The sequence below is a fragment of the Balaenoptera ricei genome, chromosome 2 (assembly GCF_028023285.1).
Source record: "Balaenoptera ricei isolate mBalRic1 chromosome 2, mBalRic1.hap2, whole genome shotgun sequence".
Classification (NCBI taxonomy): Eukaryota; Metazoa; Chordata; class Mammalia; order Artiodactyla; family Balaenopteridae; genus Balaenoptera; species Balaenoptera ricei.
This window is the reverse complement of record NC_082640.1, coordinates 112,161,194-112,187,361: the sequence shown is the minus strand read 5'-3', so window position 1 is coordinate 112,187,361 and position 26,168 is coordinate 112,161,194. Positions and strand designations below refer to the sequence as shown.

Here is a 26,168-nt window from a genome sequence, read left to right as displayed (position 1 = left end):
ATTTTTAAAAAATCCTTGCATCACTACTTGAGATTTAGACTCTGAAGACAGTGTAGAGAATGAAAAAGATATCTTTTCATTTTTTCCTTCTCAGTTCTCAGCTAGGGCCTCTATAACAAAAGACAGATTAACAAGAGAAAAACAAACAGAAGTTTATTAGCATGAATATACCACATGTACATGGGAGAAGCTCAGGGGTGAGTAACTCAAGGAGGTGGCTAGAACTTGGGTTTACTTTCCATCTTCAGCTAAAACAAAGAAAGAAGAGTGTGGAGGAGGCAAATTATGGGAAGGTGACCAGGAAAAGTACAGTAAACAAGGGTAGGGTTTGTTATACAGATTTAAGTCTGTGGCTTCTCCATTGATGAGAGTTTCTCGTGATTTAGAGTCATCTTTTTCTTCCTGTACAGAGAGGGAAACACCCTTATAAATGGAGATTTCCTTGGTAATTGTAAATTTCCCTTACATAAGGGTAATTTATACTCTGTTTTCAAAGTTTCTCCTTTATCTACTGATTCTCAAAATAATCCTATGTCAAAGAGGTACATTCTGGTCTCCTATAAGAGAGAGTCCAGTTAGCCTACCTTGGGTCTCATTACTATTGTTTGACTCAGTAGAGGAGACTGGGAACCTTAAAGGACAGCCCCACCAATGTGCACACAAAAAGGGGAAAGATAGTTCCTTAAGGGAAATGAATATGCATCTTTCCAAACAGGGGAAGTGGATGTGAGAAAGTCTAAGCAACAACACAAGGCTATTATCCTATGTGGACCTGAAACAAATAGACTGCCAGATATTTCTCTAGCAAAGATAGGTTTATTCAGGATCAGCAGAGAATTGTAATTTGGGGTCTGCAACCATGGCAAGCCATGTGCAAGTCCCTGCACAGCAAGGGAAAGAGACTGCTTTAATAGAGAGGAGAAGGAAGTTGGGAGGGCTATAGTAAACAAAGAGTGCATGGCTTTTCATTGGCTGAGTCCTTGCCAGGAAAGAAGACAACTCTTTCTTCTTCCAGCTGGGCTCAGCTATGGTCACAGGGTGTGAGAGCTCCTCCTTCTGGTCTTCCAACTCTATTTAATTAAGGTTTCTGTTTATTAATTTTTTATAACAAATTGTGCTTAAATTCATTTTCCTCCTATACTGTTTTGAACCATCATCTTATAACCTTTTAATAAAAGCAATTTTTTTTAAATTTTAATTTTAATTTATTTATTTTTGGTTGCATTGGGTCTTCGTTGCTGCGTGCGGCTTTCTCTAGTTGCAGCGAACGGGGGCTACTCTTTGTTGTGGTGCACGGGCTTCTCATTGCCATGGCTTCTCTTGTTGCGGAGCAAGAGCTCCAGGTGCACGGGCTTCAGTAGTTGTGGCACTTGGGCTCAGTAGTTGTGGCATATGGGCTTAGTTGCTCCACGGCATGTGGTATCTTCCCAGAGCAGGGCTCAGACCTGTGTCCCCTGAATTGACAGGCAGATTCTTAACCACTGCGCCACCAGGGAAGTCCCTAAAAGCAAATTTTAAAGAGTTTTTAAAATGAGGTATTTGTGAAAACTTACTGTAGGAGACCTGAAGAGACAATCCTAAAATACTACTCTAGGAGACCAGAATATGCCAGTACATTTTGAAGCAGCATTTATCAAGTGAGAAAAACAATCAGTATTTCCCACATGTAAAATGATCGTTGATGAAGAACTATTACCCAAAAACTGAGTTTGTCTCTTGGTGGATGTCGAGCCAAAAGATACAACCAAGCCAAAGATCAGGAGAAGGAAGGATTTATTATTACTTGCAGCAGGTAAGGAGAACACTGGGAATCTTTCCCAAAGCAGTCTCCCTGGAACAGCAAAACTGGGGAAGTTTTAAGCTAAGGGTATATGCATGTTCATGAAGGGGCTTGAGCAGAGGAGAATTCAGCATAGAACTGGGGAAAGGTTGACAGAGTCCAAGCTTTAGCTGACTGAAGTCAGGAAGGTCAACAGCATCATTCTGTCCTCCACCTGGGTGGGAGCCTTAGTTCCTACAGAACTCAAAGACTTTATCAGATTGTAATGTATGTCCCTTGAGGAGGAACTAATATTCTATTTTATTGCTGAACTGTTGCTTCTTGACTGCTTTTCCTTTGTTCCTGCATTCCCTTACTTCCCTTAAGATCTTGTGGCCAGGCTTAGACCACAAAATGGCTTAGGCTAAAATGGCTTCTCTTATGTCAAGAAAACCCTTCCGGGTTCTCTTTCTCCAGGGACCCCCTACCCTATCTGCTTACAGAACTGCTGTTTAACACTAATCTATTGTGAGTTTGGTTGGTATAGGTCATCATCTCCCAGGTATCAGCTCATTCCCAAGTACACTGAAAAAATGGCAAAGCTGAGGAGCTATGCTTGGAGCACAATGACCAATCTAGATTCACTGGCTACTTGTTGAGGCCCGAGTTCCAGGAAGGTGTTGTTGAGGAGGAATTTGTTTCCTTTTTTCCCTTCTAGGATATTTGGCTCGTCTCATAATTCGATGATATAAGACAAACTGACAGGAGAAAACAAACAAAAGTTTAATACCACGTATAATACATGGCGGAGACCCAGGTAAACTGAGTAACTTGCCAAAATGGCTGAGGCCATCACCTTCAATATCATCTTCGGCTAAAGACAAAAGGAGATGTTGGGGAGGGAAATCTATGGGAGATGACCAGGAAAACACAGGAAACAAGGATAACGTTGTTTTGCAGACTTATCATTGTCTTGTCCACCATTAAGAGTTTCTAGAGAATGAGTCCGCCCCCCCACCCCCCCCCACCCCCGCCTTCCTGGTACAGCAGGAAGACACCCTTACAAATGGAGATTTCTCTTTTACCTGTAAATGTCTCTTACAAAAGAGAGACTTCTATTTGGTTTTCAGAGCTCCTCTCATATCTGCTGTTTCTTAAAAAAATAACCAGGCTAAAATTATCCTTATGCCAAAGAGACATATTTTAGGGTGGAAAATTCTGCTCCCTTATAGTGTGCAGCTTAATTTAAAGTGTCATCTAATTTAAAATGTTTATACCCTGGTCTTTTTTCTAATTGTTTCAAGGCTTGAGTCATTCAGTGATGCAGGAGGCTGAAGAACACAGGGTCCTTTAATGTTCAGTATTTCTCCTTCGCATACCTGCCCCAGGCAAAATTATACTAAGCAAACATTTCTCTTAAAAAAATTATACGAAGCGAACATTATCTCTATCTCTCATTTAGCAAACAGAATTTCTGTGGACCTTACTTACTTGTGTCTCAACATTTCCTTCTCCAATCTACTTCCTCTTTCCTCCAACAAAATGCAAGTCTTAAGCCCCACTCTTTTTTTTTTTTTTTTAAATTTTTGGCTGCGTTGGGTCTTCGTTGCTGCGCGCAGGCTTTCTCTAGTTGTGGCGGCGAGCGGGGGCTACTCTTCGTTGCGGTGCGCTGGTTTCTCATTGCGGTGGCTTCTCTTGTTGCAGAGCACGGGCTCTAGGAGCGTAGACTTAAGTAGTTGCAGCTCACGGGCTCAGTAGTTGTGGCATGCAGGCCCTAGAGGGCACGGGTTTCAGTAGTTGTGGCTCATGGGCTTAGTGGCTCCACGGCATATTGCATCTTCCCGGACCAGGAATCGAACCCATGTGCCCTGCATTGGCAGGCAGATTCTTAACCACTGTGCCCAGGGAAGTCCCTAAGCCCCACTCTTGAAGAGAGTTTCATTTTAAAGTCCTCTAGCCCTACCCTATATCTCTGCCAAGTGAAAATGGTTTTTATTAGATAAACTCATTTGTGCTCATATCTTCTACTTAATGTATTATTCATCAGGAAACATACATACTACCGTAACTCATCTAAAATGCAATAGCCTCCTTACAGACATTCTTAATGAAATCCAGGGAGAGGAGACAATTGATGGGCACTCGTCATGTTTGTTTTGTCAAAGTCAAAATTAAAATACCAAGTCAAAGGATGAGAAAGGAAGAAAATCAGTGTTGGCTGAGCACCTGCTATGTGCCAGGGACATGCTACATATTTTATACCTAATCAGCTCTGGCCACACCCACCAATCTGGGTGGGTATGGGAACTCAGCATGTCCCCACAATCAATGCCTAGGTCACAACTTTTCCCCAGCTTAGCACATAAACAGTTATACTTTCATCATACACACAAGTCTATTACACACATTAGACACACACATATAATACACTTTTAACCTACATACAGCACAAATCACATTCAAGCATAAGCTATATAACTCACAGTTATAACACCTGTGCTAATCACATGACACATAAATAAATTTCACACACATTGGAATGATAAAATTTATTTAGGGATGGGAAGATCATTCCACTTGCGAAGTTATAAGGAGAGTCAATATCAGGAAAATTCCTGGGTTAGTCAAAAAGAGATTTCATATGAGCTGAATCTTTTCAAAAATGTAGAAGTAAATCAAGTAAATAAGGACAGAAGGGTATTCCAGGCAGAGAAACAACATAGGCAAAGTTACGATAGTAAGAAACCACGTGAAACATAACTCTCAGTAGTTGGAAAACATTGGCAAATAAATGCAAGGGCTCTTGATGCAGGGAGGGGCCACAACTTGGGAAGCACTGAACACCAAAACCTGTGGGTGTGGGTCAACTTTCTAGTTGCTGATATCCTCTAACAACTGCATGTCCTCTATGCCATCAACAAACCCGTTCATGCCACAATGGAATTCAATGTAGCTGTAGCTCTTGTAATCTTTGTAGTTGTTTTTGCTATTCTCCCGGTAGCACTTGAGTGTTTTGAAGGGATATGGGGCCCATATATATACATTTCTGTAGTGACCTCTCCAGTTCCTGATGCATATATGCTCAATTTTGTGCCATACGGTATAGACGAAGCTGTGATAGTTCTTGTCTTTTGAAACACCTCTTTCCCTCATCAGATCACTGCATTTGTACTTGCTGAATTCCCAGTTTGTGCTAGGGTGGTGCCGTTTCACGAATTCCCTCCAGGAAATGTTCTGGCTGTGTACAAGGAGCCCACATAGAGGGAACAGCAGGGCCAAGAGTGGGCCTAGGACCTTTAGAGAGGATGCCATCTCAGTCACCAGGGCCACCTGTGTGTGTACAGGGAAGAGAGAGGAAACACTGCTGAGCTCTACCTTAAAATTCCTTTCTCTGCCAACGTAGGCCCTTCAACTAAATTTTATCATTTGGTTCCCAGGCTAGAAGGTGATAACTCTCATTAGATAATAAAGTTTATAAGAACTGAAAATATGCTACAGCCTGAGTGAGATAAGCACAAAGTTGTAAAAAACTGGTGAAGTTTATTTTGAGAACTCCAAGTACCTCCTGTCTGCCCTCTCTTCCACCTGAACTGAGGAAAAAATCACCCTCTAGCTAGCTGTTTTGCAGTCCAGATCAATTCTTTTTTTTTTTTTTAATATTTATTTATTTATTTTGGCTGCACCGGGTCTTAGTTGCTGCATGCGGACTTCTTAGTTGCAGCATGCATGTGGGATATATTTCCCTGACCAGGGATCAAACCCGAGCCCCCTGCATTGGGAGCTCGGAGTCCTACCCTCTGGACCACCAGGGAGTCCCCAGGTCAATTCTCAAAAGAGCATGTGTCCTAAAGAAAATGGTATTTTAAGCTCTATGTCTGTGAGGTGGAAAGTGTTGTTGCCTTTTAAGGGCATACAGAAGATGAATAGAGACTTGGGAAATATTTTTGAAGCAGGAAGGCTTTGGTTCCTTGAAATCTGAGGCTGCAACTACGCTGACTCTGCAAGATGGTGCTTACCAGGATCTTGACTTTGTTATAACACTTCCCCAAAGCTTGTGTGAAACATGTTATCACTTGTGACTACCCACATCCCTTCTCAGAGGCCATTTCCCTAATTATCATCATTATAAACGATCTTGATTTATTGTTAAGAATGTCATCATAAAGGAACCCCAGTTTTGAAATATTGTTCTAATCAATCAAGTACCAAAATTGAAACTGCCCTCACAAGAGCTACTCTGGTCAAAATTAGAGCAGAGATTTGCTTGAAAAAGTCTTCCCTTTAAACTAGCTCTCTGTCGTCACTTACCATGAGGAGTATACCTGGCCCTGTGGAATCTCTAACCTGATTCTCAACTCTCTGAGTGTGATGTCCTCAGATGGGCTTAATAATAACTCCCTCACAAACCTGTAAGAGGCTAATGAGATACGTGTACTGAGAGCATATCTGAGAATGTCAAGTGCTCCATCAAACAGAGCACAAGGGGTAGCCACGTTCTCATTTGTGGCACCCTACCCCTGGCTCAAAAGGCCTAAATAGGATGAAGAGAAGACCAGGATTCAAGCTGCTTCAATGTACAGTTGGCCCTCTGTATCTATTTGTTCTGCACCCTGGAATTCAACCAACCACACAGTGGATTAAAAATAGCCCCCCCCCCAAAAAAAATCCAGAAAGTTCTAAAAAGTAAAACTTGAATTTGCTGTGTGCTGGCAACTACTTACATAGCACTTACATTGTATTTACAGCTATTTACATTGTATTAGGTATTATAAGTAATGTAGAGATGATTAAAGTATATAGGAGCATGCGCATATGTTAGATGCAAATACTACGTACACCATTTTATATAAGGGACTTGAGCAAGCTTGGATTTTGGTATCCTGGGCATGGGGGCGGTCCTGGACCAATGCCCCCCATGGATACCAAGGGACAATGGTATTATGCTCAGGAAGATTGGGGAGGAAGTGGAGAGGAAGTGGGGAGGGGTGGAAGAGTGGAGAGAGGCTCCAAGAACTGTATCAGTGAGATTAACGCTGAGTTGAATCCAGGTCTTTGGTTCTTACAAGTTGGGTCACTGTCTATTCTTAATTCCACCATCTAGAAGTCCAACCAAGCCCCTTCCAGTGTTCCTGGGCCTTTCCCTCTAAGCATCCTCAGCACCAACCCTTCTAAACGTAACTCACCCTATTTAGATCCAACACGCCTGTCACCAGTTGTAGTAGGGATCAGTTTATGGATGTGAAGGGCAGAGAGTCTGTGTCTTTCCCCTTTTCTTAGAGCCAAGAAGTCTGCAGCAGTGAAGGAAGGAAGGAATAGCAGTGGGAGGTACAGTGTTCCAACTGATTGGCAGTGGGGTGGGGGTGAGGGACAGCCTCACTAAGAGAACCAGTTCCTATAGCTTCTCATCTAGAATACTTGGGTTCACTGTGAGAATAGCCTGGAGCAAAGGTGTCAAGCACCAAAGACTGACTTGTGGGCATAAAGGAATTGCAAGGCCTTGGGTAACACCAGAGAGGGGTTATCTAGAGTTATCAGGAGACAACCAGAGATCTGGCTCCTAAACTCATTTCCCAACAAACTTCTAGGGGAAATTCCCTGGATGGCTGTGTTCCATGGGAACTTCAGTGAGGAAAACCACATCAGGAGTTGTAAACTGTGGGACTTTCATTGAGAGGTGAAAAGTATCTAGTCAAAGGCACAATTTGCGGATAAAGTGAGATCCTTGAATGTGTTTTCTATCAACATATTTCTTCAAGGGCTGTTCCTAGCTAAGCCTCCTTGGTTGAATTTCTCACTGGGCCACCTTGTTATCAGAATGCCATAAAGGGTAGCAGAATATGCCACCCCAAAATATGCCTCTGAGGGGAGCAACATTTACCTCCCCAAAATGTGTCACTTTGGCATGTGGATTATTTTGAGCTGAAAACAATCATGGCATACAAGACTCAGGAAGAACCATTGACCTCCCCTCTAACTACCTAAAAGAATTATGGACAAAGAATATCACCTGCCATTTCAGGAAACAAAGGATATTGAAGCCATCAAGCCAGCAACCACTGCAGCCACCCGAAACGGTGCCCCCTGAGGGGAACTCAGGATGGAGATAAACAGGATACTGGCCCTAGATAGTCAAGTCAAGGTGCATCTCAAAGGAAAGATTTCAATGAGCCCAGACTCTTGCATCTTCTTATACATAGAAAAGTGCTAAGTTCATTAAACTTAAGATGCCTGGTTTTTCTTTAATTAACAGTAATCTTTTGATGTTCCAACTACCTGTTTGGGTTTTTTTTGAAAAACTCCTATATATCCTGGCTCCTCCCTAACCTCTTCAAAACAGCCCCTCAAAGCTATCTGAGAGGCTGTCTCCCAAGCTTAGGTCCTCAGTAAGTCCACCAAATAAAACATAATTCTCACCTTTTAGGTTGTGCATTTTTTTCAGTCGACAGAATGTAGGTAGGGGACTTGTTCCAGGAAGATAGTTACACCATGGAGAATTATAGTATAATATGAACTAGGTGTGTAGACAGGGAGGAACCTAGCAAAGTCTAGTCTGTTTGTTAAAATTTCTCTCTGTCTTACTGTCTCTGCAAGGCTCAACAAATATTTGTTTACCACCATTTGCTCCTTTCAACTTCTGGTGAATTGCCTTCCTTCCTGTAATACTATCCCCAACATCCTCTTTTGTCTTTAGCTGAAAATGGTATTTGAGGTATCAGCTTGGGCCACTGGGGGGAGTTGTAGTCAGCTTTCTTGGGTGTCTCCCAAGCATACAGGAAATATACATTTTGTTAAGCTTCTGTTTGTTTTTTGTAATAATAATAATAATAATAAATAGAAATCTCAATTAAATAGAGTCAGGAGACCAGAAGGGGGAGCTCTCATGCTCTATGAGGATAGCAGAGCCAACAGGAAGAAGAAAGATTTCCTCTTCTTTCTTGGCTCAGACATTAAGAGACTGTCACAACTCAGCCAACAAAAAGCCATGCTCTCTTTGTTTACTATAGCCCTCCCAACTTCCTTTTCCCCTCTATAATATTCTCCTCTCCATTTTTGCTGGAGACTTGCATGTGGCTCACCATGGTTGTAGACCTCAAATTGCAATTCTTTGCTGATCCCAAATAAAACTATTTTTTGCTGGAGAAATAACTGGCAGTCTGTTTGTTTTAGGTCAACATTTTCTCTTGTTAATCTATCTCTTATTACAGGGGGATCTCAGCCAGGTCTCAGAACCTAGAAGGATAGAGGGAAAATTCTTTTTCCTGTCCTATAGTCAGAATGTTTAGTTTATATCCAGAACTTGTCTTCAAAGCATGTTAGTAGCAATGCCATCCTGTTTCTTCTCTTTGAATGGGAAATATGTCATCAGGATTAGACGCGGACGTGTTGGTATTTACAGTAACTCTGGTGCACTTTAAACCCTAGCTCATGTCAAGTATTCCTGGAATAACGGGGAATCATGTGCTGATAGTCTAGACAGGGATTGTCTCAGAGGACGCTGTAAATCCAACTACTCTAGTTCTTTGGGTGAAGAGGGGGGGTAAAAAGGCAGGAATTCTGGGCACCTGGGTATGGAGGACTTGAGAGATGACTCTAAGAAAAGATAAGATGGCCATCATGTGCCCATACATCTCGAGCCCTTCCCAGCAACTTAGTGTTATCTACTGAAGACCTAAATCAAGTAGTGACTCAAGGAATGTAGAGGCAGGAGGGAGACACTCCTAGGGCTCATGTGTGAAGTGGCAAGCTAAGAAAGAGATCCAATTTATGTCTGCTAATAACTCTTTTTCTGGGAAAAATCCCCAGTTCAAATTCTTCTAGGAACTTAAGTGAGGGGCAGTAGTTTCTCTTGAGTTAACAGGGTCTCCACTGCCATTAGCTCAAAATAATCCGCATGCCAAAGTAGCACATCTTGGGGAGGCCTCTTCTGAACCCCTAAGTTTTTTAACAGGTGGCAATATAGTACTGTGTACTGAAAATGTGCTAACAGGGTAAACCCTATGGATTCGCATCGTACACACACACGTAAGGGTAACCATGTGAAATGATAGATATGTTTGTTAGCTTGATTATAGTGATTATCTCAGAATGTATATGTATACCAAATGAAGTTGTACATCTTAAATATAAATAATATATGTCTGCTATAATTCAAATGCTTTCAGTTCAGTCCTTTCTCACACACACACACACACACACACACACACACACACACACACTTTCCTTCTTTATCAGTTAATGTCTTTATACATCTTTGTCCCCCAATTTGCTCCTAAATATTTAAAGGGAGAAGGAAGGGGTATGAGAATTGTCTTGAGAGGAATCATTCTCTCTGGAGCAAATGAGACAAATTTTTTTGTGTCATGGTCATTGATCTGACGAGCTTTAGTCTTGAGCCAGAGTTTATGAGGATATTAAAGTGTGTGCATGTTTATAAACTAGAGAAGAATTAAAAGAGGATAGGAGGGAGAAAAAAAAAATCTCACACACAAGACCATAGTCTTCTCAAATACCTGGAATTGAAGGTATCTTATTTCCTTTATTATAAGGAAAACTTGAAAAATCTTTCAGTCAGGAAGAGTCTTAATGATCTAGTACATTTTAATACTCTGACTTACTAGAGTGACTCAAAAGTTTGGGAAGAGGAAAAGAAAATCCCTTGTATCATTTCTTGATCTTATTAGATCCAAACACAGCAAGGTTGCCAATTATACAGATAGAGCTCTCATGTTGCCAGTGTCTATTTCCAAATTTGTAATGCTTCCCCCAACAGCTGACATTTGGGAATAACAGAAACCAGATATTTTCAAAACATTCCTTGTGATGAAGTGGAAAAAGCCCTGGATTAGTAACCATGTAAACTAGACTTTTGTCTCAGTTTTTCTACTAACCTTTTGGTCTTAGCAAATCTCTTAACTTTGGGCTTTTGTATATTGCAACACTAGCATCAGCATCCCAAGGGTGCTATGGTAACAGCATCCCAAGGGTGCTATGGTATTAGAATGAGATAACTTAGATGAAAGCACCTTGAAATTCTTGAAGTGCTAAATAATGACTAAATTCCAGAGCATAAGATTAGAGAGAGCAAAGCTGACCAATATTATAGAAGGAACCTTATTACAGAAAAGCTCAGATTCATTATAAGTTTATGTCTCATCTTTCTCTTTCATGCAATGTATTTAACAGAATTGGTTATATAATGAACAAAAAAAAAAAAAAGGAAAGAAAGAAGCAGTGGAGACAGAGCCTGGGACAGCTCAAATGCATTACTCATTGTTATTTAAGGAGTAAATTAAAGGCCAGCAGCTGGGCCATAACCCCTGCTGGGTGGCATCTATCTATCAAAGTGCACAGGCACCTCTGGGTTACCTTCACAGGCAATGACAACACGTCTGGTGCTGGCCTTGGCCCGGTATCTGCAGTTGGGAGCCCTGGAACTTCCTGTCTCCCTGCAGTCTGTGACCTTCACTACACCCTCATGGCAGTTCATCTGGCCATTCTTGCACTGAATATTGGCGGTTCTGCAGATACTATGAATGCTCTGAAGGTCTTCATGAATGAAAGTGTTAAAGCGCTTGCACTGATGTGAAGTCATCTTCCGTCTTTGCATCACCAAGTTGCAGTAGCCATCATTGCCTCCTGTCACATCAGGGTCCACGTGTTGCCGCAGGAATCGTTGGTACATGCGATCCTGGCCATAGGAGGGCTGTACCAGCCCCAGCCCCAGCAGGGTCAGCAGCAAGAGCAGAAGTAAGGCATGGGTCCTCTGGAGAGCCATCACTACCTTGGAGATGCCTAGAGAGAAACCAAGGGGCAGGCAAAATCATCCCTGATTCAACAGGAAGTGAGCAACCCAAAGCAGCAAGGACAATTTTTGGAGCGTCAGACAGGTCCATTTCTACACAATGCAGTCCAAGGGTTAGCCCCAGCTGAACACCTAGTTTGATATATATGGTTACTACTGTCCTTTGTTTCAAAGAGGCTGCTTTATGATGGTGGATCACACTGTGTGAGTGATTAAATGGCTGACGAGGGACCTGCACTTTATTCCACCTACAGCCTATCCTTAACGATAATGATTAGGATCAAACATAACTATCATTCTTTTAAATGCCAGCTTCTAAGTTCACAACCACCTTTTGCCTGTGCACAGAAAGATACGAAGCTCTATGTCATATTCCTGTGTCTGCTGCCGCAGATATGCTATATGGAGTTGGGAAGTGAGGGAAGTGAAGGAGTTGTGGGAAGCAGTATGGCAGGAAGAAATGATGTTCGATTTACCCCTCAACCCCAGGACCACTGGATACAACTTCTGAAGATACACTTGGCACTTGGGTAAGAGCTTCATCACAACAATGTACTTTGGGTTGCTTTTCCCAAATCCAATTTTGCACAGTTCTGTCTACTTTCTCTCATCCTGCTTCTTTGTGACCGACAACATGGTTTAGCAAGATGACTAGCTACAGAGTAGATTAAACTATTCATACAAGAGCAAACCCATGACCTCAGCCACAGTAACCAACTGATTTAACAAGACATGGAAAAATATTATGAACAGAAGTCCAATGTAGACATCAATGGGTGCATCTCAAGGTTCTACCTACAACAGAAAATGAAATGATCCCCAAATCCTCCCAACACATACTTTTTGTTTAGAGCTTGCCCCAAAGGCTTTCTCCACCACACACGTCAAATCTCAGTAAGAACTTCTTTTGATACTGTGATCCCAAAGACCTAGTTCTGCCACACTAACTGTGTGACCTTGGAGAAATTACTTAACCTTTCTCAGTATATTTCCTCACAAGTAGAATAAGCATAATAATAATACCTACTTCTTAGGAATGTTGTGAAGAATAAATGATAAAATCAATGTAAAGTGCTTACCACAATGCCTAGCCTATGGTTAAGTGTTCAGTAAATGTCAGCAATGGCCATTTTTACAATTTCCATTTTTCTTGGTTTCCTTTGTTCCCTCAATCTGATATAATAACAACTAAACTGAATTGCACATATTATTGACACCCTCCCTCTTAGTTTGTAGAGAACCTGTATTCCCAAGAGATTAGAAGGTTGTTTTTAAGCCAAAATATCTCAGCTATTAGCATTTATGCTATGTCCCTAGACAGACGCTTTCTCTCCAAAGTGCATGGAATTTTCTTTCTTTCATGTCACCATTCTTCAAAGGACTTGACATTTGGGGGTTCTTCTTCTCTTTTCCTTGCAAAGTCAACAAAACATAGTGGATTAGGATTTCAATTCTTCAAATCATTGACCTGAGATTAAATGACTTGCCTGTGACTAAACATTTCATTCTAAACAAACTTTGGTTGTGAGAGAACAAGAGATCAAGAGCAAAAACTACTAGGGTTGGCTACTCAGCTGCTAGCTCCATCAGCAGGTCAGGAAGAACCCTATCCCATTGCCACATGATTTCCTGGGAAAGTGTCATGTGTCCTAACACCAGGGCAGGGTATGCAATAATAATGCTCTAAGTAGATGTTTGGAGATGTGAGTTTTCACAACTATGATGTGATCAATGTAATAATGGTCCATGCCTTTGACTTTCCCCATCAAGACCGTGAGTGGGCAAGAGTCTGTTTGGAAGCCCCATTACCTAATATTAGGGAGATAGTCCTGGTTGGAGAACCAGAAAAAAAAATCCAAATAGTCTACCAAACACTGGAAATTTCTCGCTTCCTAAGGGATTTTTGACTTTATAGTAAGATAAATTTTCTTTCTTTCTTTTTTTTTTTTTAACACTATACATTTCCAGAACTTTTTTTTTTTTTTTCTGTGTTGAGTCTTCGTTGCTGCACGCGGGCTTTCTCTAGTTGCGGTGAGTGGGGGGCTACTCTTCGTTGTGGTGTGTGGGCTTATTGCGGTGGCTTCTCTTGTTGCGGAGCACAGGCTCTAGGTGCACAGGCTTCAGTAGTTGCAGCACGCAGGCTCAGTAGTTGCACCTCGTGGGCTCTAGAGCTCAGGCTCAGTAGTTGTGGCACACGTGCATCGTTGCTCCGAGGAATGTGGGATCTTCCCAGACCAGGGATTGAATCCGTGTCCCCTGAATTGGCAGGCGCAGTCTTAACCACTGTGCCACCAGGTAAGTCCCAAGACAAATTTTCTAATAAAAGAGGTTTGGAAAACCCTTCTCCCTACTTCAGAAAGAAATGACAATGTTTTCAATTTTGAAATAGATGAATTCAAGGCAGATATATTCATGTGTTGAGTGTGTACCCATAACCTACTTTTTCATCCTTTCCTCCATAAATTGAGTACTTTCAGTGAGGGTGGGCTCTCTGTGGCACCAGGACACTGGCCTATAACCCAGGTATTGAGGAACCAGGGCTTTTGGTCCATTTCAGGGCATGTAGGCAGCAGGGGAGGCCACCATGGGGAATACTGTGACCACTATAGTCATTCATAAGATGGCAAAACTAGTGATATATAATTGTAATTTATTAACTACTTTCTAAATAAAATATCCAGGCATCTGTTGATGAAATTAGGTAACAGGAAGTTAACCACTGAACCTGTGGATTAATTAGCATATTTTACAGAAACTGTTAACCTAAGTTTGTATTTACTTGAAAACATATCAAGTTGAAGAAGAATAAAGGATAATCTTGGAATCTTTCTATGACCTCCCCAAGACCTCAGAGTTGCCAGACGTCAGTTGATAAAGTAAAAGATTAAAGAGAAAATAATGTAGTAATCAATTTTTTGATCTTTATATAAAATAACCATGAGAATATCCTGGCAGTGTTCCATTCAAAGCAATATCAAATTACTTCCTGCTTAAGGTAAGAGTGGCTACCCTGAATGGATTTTGGTATTCATGCAGGATTACAAATGTGTGTGTGTGTGTGTGTGTATGTGTGTGAAAGAGAGAGAGAGTGTAATTAATCTGTTGGTATTTAGTCCTAAACTCTTCTTCCTAAGGCTTAACATTTGTAAAAGTAATACTGGCTTATTAAAGGTGACAGCAAAACAATTTGCTTCTCCTAAAACTTCTGCTTAGTGGCCTTGAGCCCTGGAATTTTCCCAGCAATCTCTGTAAGATGAATTTAACATCCTTACCTTCACAGAAAGGTAAAGTCCACCTCCTTAATGCCTGATAAGGAACTGACTGATAAGGAAAAAGGCATTTCTATCCCATCCAACCCTCTCAGGGGACAGCTGAATAGAGAAAATGGGGAAAGATCAATAGACCAAGAATCAGTGAGAAGACTTTGATTCTTACTGATTTCAGAGACGTTTTTATTTATTAAGCATATTGTAAAACAGAAAACAAAAGATCAGCAGCTCATTTTCTGGATTCCTAGCAATGAATGTTGCTACAGTATGAGGGGGGAATGCAAGGAAAAAAGGGCAGAGCCAGCTCTAGGCTACTGCCTTGGAGGGATAAAGGACTCATCAAAGTGGGTGGGCAAGTCATTTTCACAGCCAATAACAATGACTCTGTACCCTCTTGTGGCTCTGTACTTGCATGGAGGCCGGGGGGACCCTCCTTTATGCTTGCAAGTGGTGACCTGGAAGGGAGAGTTGCTTATTCTGAGATTGCCTCTGTAAGGTTTTCCATTCTCATCTTCACAGATGGCCTTGATGTCATTCTTGTTGCCGTGAATAAAGGTGTTGACGTCTTTGCAGGGGTTGATCAGGTTTCGGCTCCTCATCATGCTTTCACAGTATCTGTCATCCCGGCCCTTTGGTTTGGGATCAGAGTGCTGGGATAGGAAGTGTCTGTATTTGTAGTCATCCAGAGCCAGGGTCAGTGGGGTCAGACCCAGACCCAGCATGAAGACGAAAAACAGGGGGCTCAGGACCATCACCATCTCTTCCAACAAAGGCTCCTGACAAGAGCAAAAGGAGATGCAGTAGGGGTACAGAAGCATTGCCAAATTAGGCTAAAAGGACAGGGACCTTTCCCTCTGACAGGGAGTCATGAATCAGGTATCCTCCATCACCTAAGCATATCTTTTTCTTTTCCTTTCTGTGGTGGCCCCCAAGCTGTAAGCTTATTCAGCTTTCTGCTTTGCGGAGAACTGCTTGTCTCTTTCTTGGTATGCACTCCTGACGCTGCGGTATTGAGCGTAAAAAAGGAAAATGGCTTGCGGCCAGTTTCGTTCCAGGTGCCTGCTCTGGATCTAAGAGCCCCTGGTTGTTCCCCAGAAGAAGGACGTGCTGCCCTGAGGGGGAAGTCTGTATCTCCAAAGAATGGCCCATAAGGCATGCTGACGCATAGATAGTGATGCATAGATAGTGATGCATAGATAGTGGCGCATAGATAGTGGCGCATAGATAATGGCACATAGATAGTGGCGACAGAATTATGTGGAAATACAAGGTTTACTGATTTGTTGCCTAGTGTTCGTTCCGTGCTGAACCTATATATACATTCATGCTCTTTGAATAAACTTGCCTTGCAACCATCAGTTGTCTTGGCCCTTCTGACCCCATACTGGTGCTTTTCAGTTCCTTACCCCTCACCGCCAGGAACTTCCAGCTTTCTGCAGCCGGTCTGCGGCACCTTTCCTCATTAGTCTCATATGTCTTGTCAATCGATTCCTTTGGAAAGTCTATTTAAAAGTTTCCTGGACACACCTTCCAGCCCCAACCTCTCTTTCCTATCCCTGAAAATTTACGTTTCTATCAGTTGTAGCATTACAAAATCCATTCACACTCTTTAATTCATATTAACCAATTTAATAACAAACACTACATAAGCCCCTACTGGGTACCAGTCACCGTGCTAGGTCCTGGAACACAAAGACCATTAAGACACACCAAGTCTTGGACTCCCCAGGTGGCGCAGTGGTTAAGAATCCACCTGCCAGCACAGGGAACACGGGTTAGATCCCACATGCCACGGAGCAACTAAGCCCGTACGCCACAACTACTGAGCCTGTGCTCTAGAGCCCGCGAGCCACAACTACTGAGCCCACGTGCCACACCTACTGAAGCCTGTGTGCCTAGAGCCCATGCTCCACAACAAGAGAAGCCACCGCCATGAGAAGCCCGTGTACCACAACGAAGAGTAGCCTCCACTCGCCGCAACTAGAGAAAAGCCTGTGCGCAGCTACAAAGACCCAACGCAGCCAAAAATAAATAAATAAATTTATGTATTTATTTATTTAAAAAATAATAATTGGTATAGTGTCATGGATATTAAATTAATTATTAATTTTTATATTGTGCTTTTCTTGTGTGTAAGTCAATAAACATATTTTCGTATTAAATATTTTTGTAGCCCTTAAAGAGGCCACAGGTTGTAGCACTGAGCCTGTAGTGCTGCTAACCAGCCCTGGGAGTACAACTGTGACTCTAGAAACACAAGAGGATCGGGGTTCTGCTGGTTACATGTGAAGGCATGTGACAGGGTGAGCGAAATGACCTCTCTTTCTTCCGTTTTTTTTTTTTTTTTTTAGTGAAGCAAGTAAAGTGTTTATTAGGAGGAAAAAGAGTACAGTACATGTGGATAGACACATGGAAGGGCTCAGAGAGAGAGTCATGCCCTCGTGGTAGTCTGAATCACTTTTATGGGGCATTTCTCTACCTTGTCTGTTTTATCATAACTGTAGACAAATTTGGTATACTGCCAAAGAATTACCAAATTATACACTAAGAAATTCTTTGGTCATTCCTCAATTCTGAAATAAAGAAATAGTCACTGAAAAGGTTTCCATTAAGCACATAAGAGTATGATCTGTAATAGCAGCAGCAAAAGTGTGTTCTTGGGAGGTTAGCAAGAAAGTGGTACATGATTGGAAGAGTCACAAATAAAAGAATAACAAGTGGTCCTATATGGCCGCTGCTCCAACACAGCTGCTGGGCTGCCATACTCCCCATGCGCCAAGCTCTTTACATTTACATTGTGCTTTTCAGTCTCCTGGGTGTGTTTTCTCTTTCTAGTTTTTTGGAAGACAAAGTTTTCTTGAATTGTAATCAGTTAAGTCTCTTGGTCTGCGATGGACAAATATTGCCTTCTAATGTCACAGGCAATTGTAGAATGGCAGGCTGTCAAGGTTGGAAGGGTCCTTAAAGGTCACACAGGGAGCAGAGGCCGGAATCCCAGAGTCCAAAAATCTGGGAGTAGAACCTGAGCTGGTAGTACCCAAAAGAGTCATTAGGTGGCAGTGGTGGATAGGAACGCTGTCTCCCACGCTGTAGAGAAAACAGTGGGTCCTTGTAGGAGGTGCCAGTATTGTACAGGGGATATTGCTGTTCACCGAAGGGGGTGTGAGCTGGCAGGTCTGTCTACAGTTTCTGTCCAACCACTCTACGCTTTAGATATTAAGCCCAAGGACAGCTCACCAGTGTCAAAGCAAAAGTCGCAAAGCTCAGGATATGCCCACAAAATAAAGATTTACCTCTTGTCAGGTTTCATGGGTGCCATTCCCAAACCATTATTCATGGGATCTTGAGCGAACAATTACCTGTTTACTTCTCAGTGTTTCCTACTGTGCATAATCTACAGGAGGGCAGGACTCATATTATTCGCCTTGTATCATACTGCCTGCCTCACAGTAGACCCTCAATAATATTTTTTTTTAATGACTGACTTCATTTTCTTCTCCAGGCCTAAATTTGTTCATCTATAAAATGAGAGCTGCTAGCTCTAAAAGTTTGAAATTCCCTGGTTCTCATTAAGCATAAGAGAGCCTTTCTAGTTTCACTAGCAGAAGTCCAGTGACCATGGAATTGTAAAGATAAGTTTGTGTAAGTTTAGTTGGCGGCACAAGGCACCAGCTGGAAGAAAGAGATGATAGGATGGTCTGCAGCCCAATCTCACCGGTATGCATCATCCCTGAAGGCTCGGTGTGTAAGTCCAGCCCATACCGCTTCCAGTTAAGGCACTGGGCTGACCCTACCTCAGGGCTTGTCACCCTAAAAAGCCACTTGTTTGTTGGGAGGTTGAAGGCCCTCATGTCCCAATCTGCGGAGGTAAAGGAATATCTTTGTTTCTGACTTACAAAATTTACACGTTCGTTCTATAACAACTCAGCTAAAGTTTGCTCAGGCTTATTGTAATCTTGACTCCCTGAGACATCCAGAAACCAAATCCCAGCAAATACACACCACTGGTGATAGTGGCCACCACTATATAACATCTGCTCCCCCCACTCACACCTTCCACAAGCATATATGCAATTCTAAATTTCCCAAAAAGAGAGGTAAAAGGGAATTGAAAGAAAACAAATAAGAGATTATTTGTGGTACAGAAGTGAATCTGCCTAGGCCAACGGTGCAGAGCCTCACATTTGGTCAAGGGTGGTCAGACTCATTTATACATATCCTTCTAGACCTAAGCACATAAGTGTCAGTGGAATTTGTTCCAAATGTTCTTTAGACTAACTTTATCCTCTCAAACCAATCCCTTGGTCTTTATAAAAATTAACATTCTCTTCCTCTCCCCACAGGCAGTATTTTGTATTCAAGGGATCCACCAAACTTTATGCACCAGGGAATTACCTTGGCCTTTAATGACGAGTAACTATGGTTAGTGTACCTTCTTTTGATCTTGGGATGTGTCCCACTTTGCTTTCAAAGAGCACCCAAAACTTTCTTTCTTTTTTTTGATCCCACTGCACGGCCTGTGGGATCTTAGTTCCCTGACCAGGGATTGAACCCACGCCCTCCGCAGTAAAAGCACAGAGTCCTAACCACTGGACCACTAGGGAATTCCCCCAAAACTTTCTTAAGGAAAGAAATTATCAGGGAAGGTTATAAGAAAACAGAGCTGGGACTTCACAGGTGGTCCAGTGGCTGACTCCGTGCTCCCAGAGCAGGGGACCTAGGTTCCATCCCTGGTCAGGGAACTAGATTAGATCCCACATGCCAACTAAGTTCGAAGGCCGCAACTGAAAGATCCTACATGCTGCAACAAAGATCGAAGATCTCATGTGCCGTAACTAAGACCCGGCGCAGCCAAATAAATAAATATCGAAAAAGAAAAGAAAACAGAGCTTAAAATGTACTTTCTGTTTCTTTTCTTGTTAAGCCACATACAATGCTTATATGGGGGGGGGGGTTCCGGATGCCCTTCAGCAAACAGCTTTACCAAATCTTTGGGGAGTTTATCACAATTTAGGAGTCTCTCCTAAACCTCCGCTTGCTCCTAGTCGCACTAATTTCCCTTTATCTACATATAGGACAGTGGTCCCCAACCTTTTTGGCACCAGGGACCGGTTTTGAGGAAGACAATTTTTCCACGGACGGGGGCGGGGCGATGGTTCAGGCAGTAATGAGGGCGGTGGGGAGCGGCAGACGGAGCTTTGCGCGCCCGCCGCTCACCTCCTGCTGTGCGGCCCGGTTCCTAGCAGGCCGCAGACCGCTACCCGCCCACAGCCCAGGGGCTGGGGACCCCTGATACAGGATATCCCCCAAAGAAATCTGTTTTCATTTTAAACTTTGGAATCTAATTCATTTTCTTCTTAATTCATGAGCTTGGGCCCAGAGGCTTTAAAAGGGGGGAAATAGTTTCACTGAAATGGATGGACAGCTAAAAATAGTATATAAACAAGCAAACAAGTAAATAAATAAAACAACAGATTACCCAGATGGAAGAATCTTACAAAAACCTGGAAGTTTCCCTCCAACTGAAGAGAGGTTCCAGCTGTTTGTTCCTGGAGATGGGTTCCAGCTGTGTGAATCTGGAGGCCCCTGTTGGTTCTGATTATATAATGATCAGATGAACAGGGTGGGGAGATTAGATCTAAAAATCCCCAGTTCTGCAGAGACAGGCAAACCAAGGACACTGCTCTTGGACAAACAATGAGAGTCATTCACCTCTTCCCTGGGCATGACTGGGCCAACTATTAATCCACCTGAATAGATTAGAGACGTGTTCCAGAGGCAAAGTTTGATAAACATGGCCTCTTGTCCCAAAGTTGCTTTTCCTGACATCGTGGTTCTTACTTTTGCCCAGGACAGGACCGAGGTTTCATTGTTCCCATGCAATGATCTGGATCCAGAAGATGTTGCTTCTTGGGCCAGCTCTAAGAACTGCCTCAGAAGAAGCCTGCAGAGTAAGATGGGGTCTCTCAGCAGGATGTTGCTCCACTGTGCTTTCTGTTTACCCACATAATTTGGTTTCATGAAAGGGTGCTAAGTAGGTTTCACAGAACCAGGAAAGCACTTCCAGAGAAGGTTATGTGGCAGCTGTTAGCACCCTGCCTTTGACCTCAGCCTCCCAGCTACTAACCCTTACTAACCCTCAGAAATATCCTTATCATATGTCCTGGGCTTCTCTTTCTTTTCTTCTTTACCTGTCCACAAATGACTAACTGTGAGCACTCAATCTTCTGTTCCTTGTAACACAGTTGTAAAATTGATTATCTCCACCATCAACGCAACACTGACATTGCATCCACTCGCAAAGTGGATTCGTTGCCTGCATAGAAAGTGGACTGAAGGTCACCAGGATCACTTATAGATCCTATGGTTTCAAATATCAGGTAGCAGCAGGAGGCCAACTATTTCACAAGCCCTCAGCACCCACCTTCACTGATGTTGGATCTAGGACACTGTTATCTTCTTAAAAATCCTTAACCTTCTATTGTCATCCAGCCACCTCCAAGTTTTCAGTCTCCCTGTATTTTAGGTGTCAACTGAAGACAGGCTGCCTACCAGTAAAACAAATGCACTTGAAATCATCATAATAATTATAATAATCAGTGTTACCTTTCACTCTATGAAGCGCTCATATACATGACTACATTTAACCGTCACCAAGACTGTGTGAGGTGGGTATTATGTAAGCCAGTTTTTCTTATGAGGAAACTCTGAAATCAAACAGCAGGGGCCCTTGACTGAAACAACCCTTTCTTTTTCTTTTGCTAATAACTTTCTTGCCTCATCCAGCTTCTGAGTGTAAAAGCCTTCCATTGGGGGGGATTCCCTGGTGGCGCAGTGGTTGAGAATCTGCCTGCCAATGCAGGGGACAGGGGTTCGAGCACCTGGTCTGGGAAGATCCCACATGCCGCGGAGCAACTAGGCAACTAGGCCCGTGAGCCACAACTACTGAGCCTGCGCGTCTGGAGTCTGTGCTCCGCAACAAGAGAGGCCACGATAATAAGAGGCCCGCGCACCGCGATGAAGAGTGGCCCCCGCTTGCCGCAACTAGAGAAAGCCCTCGCACAGAAACGAAGACCCAACACAACCAAAAATAAATAAATAAATAAAGGAGTTCCTTTATTAAAAAAAAAAAGCCTTCCATTGAAGAGCTCCTCGGAGCACCTCTTATCTACTAGATGAGATGCTGCCCCATTCGTGAATCGTTCAAAAAAGTCAATTAGGTCTTCAAATTTACTCGGTTGAGTTTTGGTTTTTAACAGAGCAAAGAGCAGTTGCAGGATGTGGGGCTCTACGGGCTCTAACGACGTGCCCAAACACTCACTTTCCTTTTATGGGCAAACACACTGCTTGAGAGGGGCACCTACTGTAAATTAATCACACATCACCTTTTAAACACAAACTGAAGAACTGAGTTTTAAGAAGTTATCAACCGTTACAAACCACACAGCTGGGTTTTGCTTTGTGATTCAATCTGAAGATCTTTTTCTTTTAGTAGTGAGTTCAGATTTATTAATACAAATAATACCATTTAAAAAAAAGTTATCAGGACTTCCCTGACAGTCCAGTGGTTAAGACTCCTCTTTCCAATGCAGGGGGCGAGGGTTCCATCCCTGGTTGGGGAAATAAGATTTTACAATGATGCTTCATGAGGCCAAAAAAAAAAAAAGTTATCAACAAGTTATCACTTGTTGCAGAGAAGGCTGCCAGACCCATTGCTGACACCCTGATTGCCTCAGCAGTCCTGGACCAGGAAGCAGCCAACTCCCACAGTCTGTGGGGATCAAGATGCCTTGATCAACATAACCCCACCCTAGTCTGATAAATCGCCTAAAAGCAGAGATTAGATACTCCACTCCAAAATCGTGCACATACAGTCCTATGGCCTGAAACACCAGTGCAAGCACCAGCTCACACAAACAGATCAGCCTCTGATTTTAGAGTTATGCAGTAGTGCTGGGGGGCAGCCTTCAGCCTCTGAACACAGCCGAGTCCTTTCTCTTCCTCTGGGGTTTCACCCGACAACCTTTGGAGATTTCACAACCTGTCCATAGAGCTGACAATGCCAAAAGCCAGCTGGTGAATGGTGAATGATTGCTTTCATTCTAATTGTTTTTCTTTTCACCTTGGCACAATGAGGTTATGATGAAACAGAATATAAGATTTTGAAAAACATTAAAAAAGAAAGTTTTACTATTTCATTAAAATGCATCTAAGTGCTTACTCAAAATACTTATAATGAGGAACTACAGTCAACCCTCCACATCCACAGGTTCCCCATCCTTGGATTCAACCAACTATGGATCGGAAATATTTGAAAAAAATTCTAGAAACTTCCAAAAAGCAAAATTTTTAAGTTGCTGTGCCCCAGCAACTAGTTACATAGCATTTACATTGTATTAGGTATTATAAGTAATCTAAAGATGATTTAAAGTATAGGGAGGATGTGCATAGATTATATACAAATACTATGCCATTTTATCTAAGGGACTTGAGCATCGGATTTTGGTACCCTTGGCGAGTCCTGGAATTAATCCCCCTTGGATACTGAGGGACTACCTATAATCTATGATTAATGAATGTTATATCTTTTTGTCAGTAACTTTAATAGATGTGAAGCAATTGCCAATTGAAAAAAATGCTCATATGTTCTGACAGCTTGAACTTAAAGCCATCCCCCGTTTCCTGAAATGTTTTTCTCTCTCTCCTTAAAGCCAATAGCTTTCCTGCACATGGACACAGGAAGCATGGGTTCTCCTTCTAAGGCCTTAGTGCTGGTGTACTTTTCCCTTTATGCAGAGCACATATGTTTAATTCTGTCCTTTAGGCTAATTATAAAAGTAGATGATGGAGGGAAGGGATTAATCTCTAAATTCCTTCATAACTCAAAATTTTTTAGGTCTATAAGCATGAAACTTATTTAGTAACAGAAGTAATGGTTAAAAGAGGATGAAGCCCACATGGAAATAAAGGTCACACCTCTACCTCCAGGAAGTAAAGGACACTATTGATTGAGGGAGGATGGGGACAAAGTCCCGCTGACCCACCTATATTTCCAAACAAAGACAAACATTAAACATTCCATTTTCAACAAACTCTTGTTCTGTGCCCATTCACTCTCTCCCAGGTATTTCAATGTGTTCGGAGAATAGCTGTTTACAGAGATTGTTCTTTGCTCAAATAAAGATTAAATAAAAACTAAAGAGGGGTTTCACTGGCCTGCTGTGGTCCACTTTCTTGGCCATCTACTTTAATTTATGAATCACACTGGCAAATGCTTACAACAGTAACTCAGCAAACCCCTTAGTTTTGACTGCTTATAAGCTCACATCTGCTCTTTCAACAATAGCCAGAGCCATTCCTCTTTTCCTAGAATGATTTTCCCCAGCCTCTCTGCCAAACTATAGTTCTTCTCTATATTACTGGAGTACCTTCTTTCATATAAGAGTCATGTTACCAACATCCTACAGTCGGAATTAGAAGAGGGACCTCAGAGACTATCTATCAACCCCTCATTTTACAGATGAGGAACCAGGAACGAAAAAAGAATATGTGTCGCCCAGTGAATATATGCAGTTCCAGGGACTAGACGCTTTCCACTGCACCACACAGCGTTCATAATCCACGCTAGTGATTTCTAGGAAATCAAAGATAATTTTAAAGGTGCCAATGAAAAGTTGCTGTTTAAGAGAAAACTACTTTGGTTATTTCCATATATTCCCAAAATATTTTACTCCCCCATTATCTGTTAAAAAGTTGCTTGAAATAAAGTGTCTTATCCTTCTGCACTAACTAGTTAGTAGCTGTGTAGTTAAGTGGCTCTTTGAATACCTCTGGCTGCTTCTGGGAAGTTAGCCATGTGCTATTCAGATAATTATGTCACTTGGGTCTCTAGTGATTACATTTATGACTTGATTGTGAGGTTCCCAATGACACAGGAAAGGTCTTGGCTCTGTTGGGGAAGAGGACATTTTCCTCCACCCTTCCAGGTTCTTCTGGCTGGTCTAAGAATCAAATTGACATGAGACAGATTGACAGGAGAAAATCAAACAGATGTTTAAAATCATGGACACATTAGAGAGACCCAGGAAAACTGAGTAACTCGCCAAAATGGCAGAAGTTCTCTCTTTAAATACCCTCCTCCCCTCAAGGCAAAAAAGGATGTTGACGGTGGGGAGAGTCAGTTATGTTAGGGTACCAGGAAAAGCGCAGTAAACAAAAGTAGGGTTGTGATGCAAACTTAAGTCTTGGCTTTCTCCAGCAGGCAAGAGTTTGCAGATATTTGGTCATCCTCTTCTTCCAGGGACAGCGAGGGAGACACTCTTACAAATGGAGATTTCCCTTATAAATGTAAATGTTTCTTATTACAAAAAGTTAACTCCTACTAGGCTTTCAGGATTTTCCCCTTGCCTGCTGTTTCTTAGGAAATAACCAGGTTAAAATAATATGCTACAGAGACGTTTTGGGGTGGCAAATTCTGCTCCCCTACAGCTCACTTGAGATTTCCCCAGGCCCCAGAATGCTGCTGAAACTGTTTTTACCATCCTGCCTAAATAAGCCCTGTGTTGTTATCATTTGATGTGCTGTCACAGAGTAAGAAAGCTGAGGATCCCAAGGTTCCACTAAGAAAGCTTAGAGAAGAGGTTGTTGGCAATGTCTCAAAGAACTTCTCAACTCTGGTTGAAGGTGGGTTAAGGGTGAGGAGACAGAGGAGTAAACGGAAAACGAAAACACGAGTTCCCACATGTCAGTTATGGTTGCAAAAACTGGACAAGACCCGTTTCATAAATCTGGCGATCATCCTGGGTACCAAGCAAAAGAATCCTTAGTTTTGAGGAAGTGTAGGCCTCCCCGGATTTCCTTCGGTTCACCAATTCTGGGGTCCCCCTTAGAGCCTATGTTCCAGGCAACAGGCATTTCACGCTGGCATCTCCACTCAGCTGCGGAAAATAAGCATCGGAGTAGGAACGGGGAATCTCTAACTCTACAAGAACTGGACTTTTACCTTCCTTCCCATTCCTCAGCTCCTCCAGTCCGGTGCCGCAAACGCCTCCCCACCGAGCCCCACACTGCCTCTGCTAAGAGGCGACTCCCCCGACCCAAACGCCCCTGATGAAACTACTAAAAAGGAGGGGGGTGGGGAGATGGAGGAAGAGGAGCTGGAGGAGGAGGAGTGTGAACCCACCTCGGCCTCAGAACAAGTCTGCAGAAACAGGTAGAACGGTGGAAAGAGAAGTGTTTGCTTCTCACCCGCTTCTTCCTCCCTGTAAGGACGATGCGGAGCCGGTAGAAACGCAAAGACACAAAGAGGAGAGGAACGTCGGGGTGCGAGCCTTTTTGT

At 42.6% G+C, this 26,168-nt stretch overlaps 3 protein-coding genes across 3 annotated transcripts; all 3 read right to left on the bottom strand.

Moving 5' to 3' along the window:
- Positions 1 to 4,630: 4,630 nt before the first annotated feature.
- Positions 4,631 to 5,071, bottom strand: EDDM3B (epididymal protein 3B). Its single transcript, XM_059915623.1, has one exon. The coding sequence runs from the start codon at positions 5,069 to 5,071 to the stop codon at positions 4,631 to 4,633; it is 441 nt and encodes a 146-aa protein (XP_059771606.1).
- Positions 5,072 to 10,256: 5,185 nt separating this feature from the next.
- Positions 10,257 to 26,102, bottom strand: RNASE4 (ribonuclease A family member 4). The gene is made up of 2 exons (XM_059915622.1): positions 26,013 to 26,102; positions 10,257 to 11,551 (listed from the first exon to the last, which is right to left on the bottom strand). The coding sequence occupies exon 2, from the start codon at positions 11,532 to 11,534 to the stop codon at positions 11,091 to 11,093; it is 444 nt and encodes a 147-aa protein (XP_059771605.1). The 5' UTR covers positions 11,535 to 11,551; positions 26,013 to 26,102; the 3' UTR covers positions 10,257 to 11,090.
- On the bottom strand, positions 15,016 to 26,092 carry ANG (angiogenin). Its single transcript, XM_059915621.1, has 2 exons — positions 26,013 to 26,092; positions 15,016 to 15,606 (listed from the first exon to the last, which is right to left on the bottom strand). The coding sequence occupies exon 2, from the start codon at positions 15,586 to 15,588 to the stop codon at positions 15,142 to 15,144; it is 447 nt and encodes a 148-aa protein (XP_059771604.1). The 5' UTR covers positions 15,589 to 15,606; positions 26,013 to 26,092; the 3' UTR covers positions 15,016 to 15,141.
- Positions 26,103 to 26,168: the final 66 nt, after the last annotated feature.